Source organism: Cryptomeria japonica, chromosome 2, assembly GCF_030272615.1.
Source record: "Cryptomeria japonica chromosome 2, Sugi_1.0, whole genome shotgun sequence".
Classification (NCBI taxonomy): domain Eukaryota; kingdom Viridiplantae; phylum Streptophyta; class Pinopsida; order Cupressales; family Cupressaceae; genus Cryptomeria; species Cryptomeria japonica.
Window position 1 is genome coordinate 202,273,218 of NC_081406.1, and position 10,275 is coordinate 202,283,492.

Consider the following 10,275-nt stretch of genomic DNA (forward strand, 5'->3'; position numbering starts at 1 on the left):
AGTTGGTAATTATCTCTAGAAACTTCAATGACTTTAGATATGAAATTCTTTTCTTCTAAATACATAATCATGCCTAGATTTAAAAAATGATAGATGTATCCAATAAAAATTTAATAGTATTTAATAAAAAAAAAAACTTGGATCTTTTTGTGGAATTTTTATAATAATTTAAAAGTCAAATTTTCATCAAAGACTTAGATGCTTGGTCTATGAGATTATACAATATGCCCAACAAGAAATTTATATCAAGTTCTTGACTTTGTTAACTTCCTTTACAAATAAATCTAATTTTTTTCAAATGCAATAATAAGAAATAACAATTACCATTTCAAAACTTATAGCCACTATTCTCTACTTCAAATAACTCACTAAATACAAGAGATCTCTTTAAATCATTTCTAGGTTTTATTGTTCCTTTCATTTCATTTCTAAACACTTTGAGTTCTTGAATTTTGTAATGAAATGACAAATATATTGCAGTTTTACTATGACTATTTTAGATTAGTATAAAGAAATGCCATTTAAAATTTAACACAATCTATCAACAAGAAAATGGTGCTACACTACTCACAAATAAAAGAAGGATAAGTGTTCTGATATCTTCAACCAAAATATATGTTTCTTCATTCCATCTACATAGGTACAAGATGATAATGCTTTAATACTATATTAAAAAATGGTAGAGTGAGAAACTTAAATTCATATCGAGACATTAAACAAAATATTAAAAACATAATACCATTGATTCGTTGATTTGTTTTAGATAATTTTACAATGAATTATTCAAATTATTATAAAGCATTACCTTCCCATAACTTCCCAAAACTTTCTAAACTACCTTACAAAGACTATTTGTCAACTAATAAATAACTAAATCTAACACTGAGTCACTAAGGTGACTTTATTATAAAAAGTAAACCACAATTTTTCCAATAACTTGATCACAAATATCTAATCAGGTAGATGCTTGATGATTAGTCCTATTATTGTTGTGTTATTGAATGAAATTAAAAATTATTGCTTCTATAACCTCTATTATAGTTGTTTTAGTTGGGTATTAGTGGAGGCTAACATTTTCAAAGGTTTCTAACCTCAATTGGACAACTTATATATTTGAAAAAATATAACTTCCATTGATTAAAATTAAAATCAAGATTACAATCGATTTTCACAAATATCCATAGAAATACAGTGTGATTAATTTTTATTTTTTTTGTAGTATTTGCATTCTTTATATTTGTGCATTTACATATTAAATCTATCTATCTTTTGTTCTTTCTATATGCATTCCTATTTCTTGAATGGACACCTTTTTTGTTTTGATAAAGTAGAAGAATATTTTGTTAGGGAGTATGATACATCAAACAACATAAAACAACTGATATTTCCAATAGCTTGTCGTGTAATTGAATTGAAGTAAAAAATATTGCATTTGCAACCTTGACTTTATTTAGTTGATAGAGTTAGCTATTAGTTGAGGCAATTTCCAAAGGTTTCCAATTTCAATTAGATATCTTAGAAATTCAAAAAGCATAAAATTGAAACTAAAATTACTATTACTATTTACAAGTATCTATACAAGATAGATGTAATTAAAAAAAAAAGTAATAATAAGTCTAAGGAACCACATAAAAATATTTCTAAACAAAATAAAACAAAATAAAAAATAATATATAAGACATTAAGTAATAAAGTCAATAATAATCTTAAAACTAATTCAATTGTGAAAGAAATTTATAATTTATAAATACTTTCTTCATAACACTTATCATAAACTTAATACATAAAGAACTATCAATTACATACTTCAAATTACTAAGACATTTAATAAAATTGAAATAAATTATAATGCTAATATTACAAAAAGCTTTGTGTATGCAATTTATTGGATGTTTTAAACGATTATTTTCTCCTTTACATCTATAAGGACAAAGTTGCATCCACCCATTGTGGATATAATGTGAATATATACGTTATTCATGTTAAGAGAGAATAGTGCCTTAACAACTTATGCAATGTGAAAAGAACATCATAAATTTAAGTTGAAAATCGACACTATTAGGATTGCATTATTTTTAGAATCTGTTATTAGAATCTTATTGTCAATGCATTTTGTTATATATTTGGATGCTAAGATGCAAAGTTGTTTTCTTTATTGCATTCCCACATACAGAAGTAATTATGCATGGTTTATTTTTGTGTATTATTTTACAACAATCCTTTCTAGCTAAAGCCTTGAAAGAGATAATCAGCTACAATGTTGAGCTCAAGACACAAATTTATCAAGTTCAGCCCCAATTGGTCGCTGTTGCTAAAGGTCACAATCGATCCCTATTTAAAACTACAAAGTTCATTGTAGAAGAGCTTGTGCTTGATATTCTTGAAGATGCAAAGTTGTTTTCTTTATTGCATTCCCACATACAGAAGTAATTATGCATGGTTTATTTTTGTGTATTATTTTACAACAATCCTTTCTAGCTAAAGCCTTGAAAGAGATAATCAGCTACAATGTTGAGCTCAAGACACAAATTTATCAAGTTCAGCCCCAATTGGTCGTTGTTGCTAAAGGTCACAATCGATCCCTATTTAAAACTACAAAGTTCATTGTAGAAGAGCTTGTGCTTGATATTCTTGAAGAAAAATGATATCTATCTTATTGTAAATTGCAAGTTGCACTTATATTGTTTCACTTAAGTGATATTCTCAGCATTAGAATGCATTGTTGCAGCTATAGTAAAACTTAAGCTATTCTTTCAAGATACCACATCTTTATTATAAATTCTTTCTTTATTATACATTTTTCCAATTAAAAAAACATTAGAAAAAAAAAAAAACATTTCCCAAAATTCATGTTCTAACAAAATAAATTATTAAATAAAAGTCAATTTTCTGACCTATGTGAAAAAATACTAAAATTTGTCCTAGTTGCACTTACTTGAGATTCCACACCATTTTTTATTTGTTTTGACAGCTTCAAATTTCTGTGGACGGTAGGCTTGCAAGGCAGAGAAGACTTTGCTTTGTATTTACTTCCCCAAGGTACCGATTCTTTTCTTATTTACTCAATACAGACCGCTGCAGCGAAGACTTTGGTGGGTATCTAACTACCCCAGATATCGATTCTTCCCACAGTTTTCGGCATAGAAAATGCGTTTACATCATACCTGCCACACCTATAGCGCTTGTCTATATGTTCTGTCTTTGGTTGACCTCAATCCAAAGCCCACCTTCATTTGTTTCGAGTCTATCTGTGGATTGAATTCCATGGCATCCACTTCTGCTTCTCCTTCCACACCTAATGTTGCAAACGCTTTTGAGGGAATTGCACCGCCATATGGGTCTTCATCATCCTCCAAACAGCCCTGGGATGTCTTCATAAATCATTGTGGAACTGATGTTAAACATACGCTCGCGACGAACATCTCCAATACTCTTAATCGTACAGGACTGCGAGTCTTCCTCGATGTGGAAGCCCTTCAAGCCGGGGATATAATCACTACAGAAATCCAAGAGGCGATGCATAGCGTTTCTGTTCACATTGCCATATTTTCTCCCAACTATGCACAATCCCCATGGTGCCTCGCAGAGCTATCTTATATGCTCAAAACTAATGCCAAAATCATTCCAGTCTTCCGAGATGTTGACCCTTCTGATCTTCGACGGGTGGCTCATGGAAAAGGAAGCTATGCTTCTGCGTTTGATGAATATGAAGAGAAGAAGAGATACACGGAAGAAAAGCTACAAGAATGGAAGACGGCACTGGAGAACGTTTCTCTTCATTCTGGCTTTGTGGTCAGGAATAATCAGTGAGTATCAATACCTCTGTTCCATTGCCTATTCTTACATTTCATGCATGTCGTTTGTTTATAATTATGGGTAAAATTATCCTCTTTTGAATTATGTTTGCAATTTACTTTTTTTTGTTTTCCTTACTGGTCCGAAACTTGTTTAGTGACGAGGGGAAGGTGTTAAAGAATATTGAAAATACAGTATTCAAGATGATGAGAAAGGTACCATTTGAGGTCGCCAAGCGTCCTGTGGGACTTGATCGCATGGTACGAGAATTTAAAAGATGTTCTCTTGAGTCTGCTACGAGTGATAGCAATGTACGGATTGTGGGGATCGTGGGAATGGGAGGAATTGGTAAAACTACTTTAGCCAAAGAGTTGTACAACCAGAAATGTTCCTGTTTCCATGCCTGCAGTTTTATATTTGATGTGCGGGAGGCTGCAAGCAAAAGTGCCTTGCATGAGAAGCAGAAAAGACTTCTCAAGGACATCGGGGTAAATAATGGAGATTTTTGTTGTGATAGTGTAGAGGAAGGTAAAGCAATTCTGGCAAGTCGCCTGAGATCTCTGTGTGCACTCATCGTGTTAGATGATGTGGGTCATGAAGATCAATTGGATGCTTTATTGCCCGGAAGGGATGCCCTTGGATCTGGCAGTTTGATTATTGTTACATCCCGTGAATTGGGTGTCCTTACAAAGTGGGGTATTTCCTCCAATGCCATCTGTATACTGAAAGGATTCAATGAGTCTCATGCCAGACAGCTTTTCTGTTGGCATGCCTTTCTACAGCCTTATCCAGAAGAGGGTTTTGAAGATCTCGTTCAAAAGTTTTTAATTGCTTGTAGTGGTCTACCATTGTCTCTCAAGGTGCTTGGAGGACAGCTCTATACAAAATCCATGGACTACTGGGAGGCCCAATTGCAAAAAATCTCAGGGATGTTGCCAAGGGATATTATGATGAAGCTTAAAGTCAGCTATGATGCCTTGGATAAAGATGAGCAAGAAATGTTCATGGATGTAGCTTGTTTCTTCATTGGGGAAAACATCAGCCTGGCTATTGCTGTATGGGATGGATCAGGCTGGAATGGATTGCTTGGTTGGGAAACACTTGTGAACAAGTGTCTTGTCAATCTAGATGAGCACGACTGCATAACTATGCATGACCATCTAAGGGATTTGGGAAGAAATCTGGCTAATAACCACTCACCTTCTCGTTTATGGCATCAGGCGCAAATAATCAAGGTTCAGGGACAGGCTAGGGTGAGCTCTCAATATTTTCTTTAATCAGTTTTCCACTTGTTTACTTGTTTGTAGCCAATTTAATCTGTGTTTTTCATTTTTAAACTCAGGAAAGCATGTATATTCGAGGCGTAAAATTCTCAGTTGCGTCATCCTCTTTCAAAGAGTTCAGGCGTCCTCTGCCTTCCTCATTAGGATTAAAACTTCTGGTTGACAGTAAATATGAATTTACCAAACAAATTGTCACGCCATCAGACAATCTTCTCTGGCTTCGTGGGATTGATTTCCAGATCATAAGACTTCCCTCCTGGCTTTCACTGAGAAAATTAAGAATTTTAGAGCTGAAAGACGCCAACAAACTGGAGAAATTATGGCATAATAGAGATGTAAGTATGTTCTGTATAGTATATTTTTTAATATTGTACTCTTTTTGTTTAACTGAACTGAATTGAAAACTGTTGTATCTGCAGCCTCCATTTTACTTGAGAGAGCTGACTATTACCGGAGCCCATAATTTCCAAAAGTTTCCAAAGTCCATAGGTTGTCTTAAAGATTTGAAAAAGATAATTGTCATTTGTTCCATAATGAAGAATCTTCCAGAAGAGTTTTGCTTTCTCAAATCACTGGAGCATCTAGAACTGGTGGAGTGCAGAGAGCTATCTTCCCTACCTTGCCATCTGGGGGATCTTAAAAAGCTTCGGCATATTAGCTTGGCCTCATGTAAAGGGCTCACTAGTTTGCCAGATTCTTTTAAACACCTAATACACCTTCAATATCTAAATTTAAGAGGTTGTTCGGCAATTAGCTTCAAGTTAGACATGCTGGAAAACATGAGAAGGCTCGAGTATGTGGACTTTCGAAGATGCCCAAAACTTAAGGAATTGCCAAATCAAATCACAGATCAAGTGGGCTTGAGAGTGCTTGATGTTCAGTTTACAGGTTTGAGGGAGGTTGCCACAGACATTGGTCAACTTCTCAAACTGGAAAGCCTGAAAATAGGAAGTCCAGACTTGAAATCTTTACCAGACTCCATGTGGCATCTAAATATGCTAAGGAAGATTGATATCAGTGTAACACAAGTGTCAACCATATCAATACCTAAGGAATGCTGTCCCAGCCTTGAACAACTCAGATTATCAGGAAATGGTCAGCTAAAGCACATTGGGAGCCTGCCTACTTCAATGAAGACTTTGCTTGTTGTTTATTGTAAAAGGCTGAAGAGCATAACAAGTTGTAGTGGTTTAGTAAAACTTCGACATTTATGTCTAGTTAAATGCTCGGAGTTGAGTGAACTCCCAAGTTTTGCGGAGTGTTTGTCTTTGTACAAGATTTTTATAGATGGGTGTGACAAAGTCAAGAAACTGGAAGGCCTAGAACATGCGATATCATTGCAGGAGCTTATAGCGATGACCAGGTGGAAGTCCCAAGGGATACAAAGTTTGGATTGTTTGGAGAGATTGAACACCCTAAAGCTTATTGCAAGGAGCAGATCAGCTCTTCAACCTTGCATACAAACTATAAAGGTAATCTTATCATTTGCTTATATTAGAAAATTTATTGTCATGCAATCAAATTTTATTGAGCGGAATACTTTGTTGCAGAAATGGCCACGGGAGGTGCTGATAGGTGGAAGGGCAGTGAGTGATGTGGAATCAGTCATGGAGTCTCTTTCTTTGCCTAACCTTACCGTGATTCGACGGGGAAAATGGTGGTTGGAAGATTGGTGGAAGACGCATACTTCCAACGCAGATGCGGCTATCATATGTTTCCTAAGGTATTATAGTAAAGAGTTTGTACATAATCATCCTGAAGTCTGGGATTCGGAGAGGCTCAATAGTTTGTACCGTGGCAGTCTTTTAGAAGTGCATAGGAGAGAAGGGAAATGGGTGTATGTCGGCCTGTTCATAAGAGCTTCTAACCTCATTAGCAATACTATGTGTAGTCGAGGTTTTAACCTCATGAACGATGATATGAACAGCCATTCTGGACTTTCTTCAGAGAGAATAATGTTAGTGGTAGGGGAGGAAACCTGCGTGGTAGAGGCGTTGACTCATTTTTGGAACTTGTTTATGTAAAAAATAACTATTTGTATAGATAAAACATTAGAGGTGATTATGTGGCTGTACAAATCGTTCTTTAAACATTTTATATTAGTTATGTGCATAATAATTTTAGCATTTGGAGTCCTGTTATTAGCCAGATTTCTATTCAGGACTCCAAGTTTTATTGTATTCTTTTTTTTATATGGATATTGTAATATTTGATTGTAAGAAATTGGCAATGGGTATCTTAAATGACTGTTGTGGAAATACAACTTTTGGGATTTTGAATGCAGCTTGAGGAAATAGAGTTTTTTTTTGGCTTGGATAATTCGACAAAAGATTTTAGAGATAATATGAGTATCGTCTTTAATGTTTCTAGACATTACTGATTTAATGGCTGCACATTACTTCAAGAATTGTTGGCATTTACTAGATTTTATGGGAGAAAACGGTAATTATTCACAAAGAGCAGTTTCTCTTTTCCGGTAACTATCTCTTCACTACAAGTAAATCAAATTCATTCTTATCTTCATCATCTACCACTATATTCTAAGTTTTGTTTTGTCTTAACTTGTCATGTACCGCAAGTTTGTAAATTGCTTTTCTGTAGTTAAAAATACAAAGGCTAATTGTAATTTTAAGAATCAATCAATTAAATTTTCATTTTATGTTGTAGCATAGTGTGTGGTTCTACTATGTGGTTTTTCTCTATTTTGTCTATGCAAGTTAAATCCCCTATTTTTTGCAAATTGAATCCTTTGCTTTAAGCATGAAGTTAGTATTTACTTTCACTGCTCCTCCCCTATAACCTTCATTTAGTATCAAAGCCCAATTTTCTATCTTTTTCTAATTCAATTCTTAATTGACATCAATGGCTTCTTATTTTTCTAGTATGTAGGCTCCTTTGTTTACTAGTAAGAATTATGAATACTAGTCATTGACCATGAAATCCCTATTTAGATCATAGGATGTATGGGGAATTATAGAGAATGGTTATAGAAAACCCCTAGATGTAGCAACATACAATGCACTCACAAATGTTGAGAAAGACACGTTGAAGGAGCAGAAGTTCAAAAAGATGGAAAAACCCTCCTCTACATTCATCAGGCAATGCATGAGAGCATACTGCCAAAAGTAGTAGTAGCAAAGAACACAAAGGAGGCATAGAACCCCTTGCAGATGGCTTACCAAGGTATGGACAAGGATAAAACTGTAAAGTTACAATTGCTTATAACAAATTTTGAAAAATTGTCAATGAAAGAGTTAGATTTTATACAATACCTTTTCATCCATGTTGTTGATTTGGTCAAATCAAATAAAATCCCATGGAGATGTTGTAGAAGATATAAAGGTTGTTGAAAAAGTGCTTAGAAACCTCCCTTGAAAATTTGATCCTCTTCTTGTGGCCTTAGAGGAAACAAAAGGTTTGAGTCAATTTAGTGTTGATGACTTGCATGCCTCTCTGATAAATCATAAGTATAGGATGAATAGGTCACATACCTCTTTATAAACTTCATTTTCATCTTAGGCTTTTATAAGCCATGATAGAGGTAGACATAAGATGAATCCTAGAAAGAGTTCCACTAGACAAGGATGTAGCAACAATCCTACAAATATTGCAAGAAGACTTCAAACTCATCATTTTACCTCTCAAGTGGTCACATATTTGATAAATCCAATGTTCAATGTCATTACTATAAGAAATTTGGGCATTATGTAATGACTGTAGGAAGAAACAATATGACCAAAAAATAAAATCAAAGTCCAAATTAGTTAGGGAGTACACCAACAAGTACTATGTTTACTACATGTACTAGGATTGTTGAAGCAATTCTTACTTGTTCCCCTATTGAATGTAACATTGTTCAAGAAATCCACTGTGTTATTTTCTATCTAGATTCAACGTGTAGTAATCACATGACTAAAAATGTAGATTTATTTTCTAGTTTGGATGAGGCAATGCAAACTGAGGTCACTCTTGGGAACAATAACAAAGTGACTGTATTACACAAAGGTACAGTTGATATTTTAACTAAAAAGAGGGAGTAGAATTTAATTATTTATGATGTGTATTATGTTGTTTGGTTTAAATCATAATTTGATGAGAATTGAATAATTGGTCCAAAAAGGATATATATTTTACATGGAGAATAATGTGTGTGATTTTGGATAAATTGCCTAGCAATCAACTGATTGCAAGAATGTAGATGACAAGTAATAGAATGTTTCCATTGAGGATCAAACATGATTTGAAGAACAAAACAACCCAAGGTATTCGTAAATCAAATGATACATAATTTGAAACTGCATTTAAGGCAAAAAAAATTTCAATTTAAAAGCTAATACACAGTCTCAAGATTTGACACAATATAAACAAGCACTGAATTGGTTCAATCCAATTCCAAAAAATAAGGCAATGATGTAGAAATTCAATAATCATTTCAACTAGTTGTCAAAGATGAATTATGGATTTGGCATTTTAGATTTGAGCATCTAAACTTTGGTACATTAAATTTGATGCATAGGAAGAACATGGTAATAGGTGTGTACAGGAAAATTTGTAATTATTTTAATTAGATTAATGGATTAACAACTAAAATCCAAACTAATTAGTCTAAATTTTATAACATCAATGAAAGTGCATTCACAAAATAGAGAAGTAATGAATACAACGCTATAAAAACTCCCTTATTTCATTCAAATATTTCGCTTCCATTGTCCATCTCATTCATGCAGAGTGCTAGCTCTTAGAGTTGTGCTATGAAAATTATAAGATAATGATGCGAGAATTCAAAGATCATGGTTGTTGAAAAAGGGGGATTGATGCTCAAAACGATTCTGACTAGAAAATTCAAACGATTGAGATTAATTTGAAGAATGATTCGATCAATGGTTGAGACTAAATGAGACAAAATGTATTAGAGATTATTATGATGAGAATTGGCTACATGACTGAATTGCTTGATTTATCAGTTGAACATAATTGATGGAATAGTCAGAATTATTGATTGATTTGTTAACTGGATTGATTGATCAGTCAGAAAAAGTGATTGAGAGTTAAGTGGATTAACTAATTGATTGATTATTCAGAAAAGTTGATTGATCTAGTAAGACTCAGAGTGGCAACTTGAATTTAGGCATGTGCTGTAAGAAATTTAGCATGGAATTCAATTTAATTTGAATTTGATTTTAAAAAAATTGAGATG

The 10,275-nt window shown here is 33.6% G+C and overlaps 1 protein-coding gene across 1 annotated transcript; it reads left to right on the forward strand.

Moving 5' to 3' along the window:
* Positions 1-3,027: 3,027 nt before the first annotated feature.
* On the forward strand, positions 3,028-7,328 carry LOC131046332 (disease resistance protein Roq1). Its single transcript, XM_057980054.2, has 5 exons — positions 3,028-3,806; positions 3,953-5,048; positions 5,138-5,413; positions 5,498-6,550; positions 6,629-7,328. Exons 1-5 carry the CDS (start codon positions 3,148-3,150, stop codon positions 7,100-7,102), a joined length of 3,558 nt encoding a protein of 1,185 aa, XP_057836037.2. The 5' UTR covers positions 3,028-3,147; the 3' UTR covers positions 7,103-7,328.
* Positions 7,329-10,275: the final 2,947 nt, after the last annotated feature.

Bases quoted from the DNA above. Each gene is read 5' to 3' on its own strand.
- LOC131046332 (XM_057980054.2), top strand. From the start codon at position 3,148: ATGCGTTTACATCATACCTGCCACACCTATAGCGCTTGTCTATATGTT. The intron at 3,807-3,952 runs GTGAGTATCAAT...AAACTTGTTTAG, and splicing joins TTTGTGGTCAGGAATAATCA to TGACGAGGGGAAGGTGTTAA. The intron at 5,049-5,137 runs GTGAGCTCTCAA...TTTTAAACTCAG, and splicing joins AGGTTCAGGGACAGGCTAGG to GAAAGCATGTATATTCGAGG.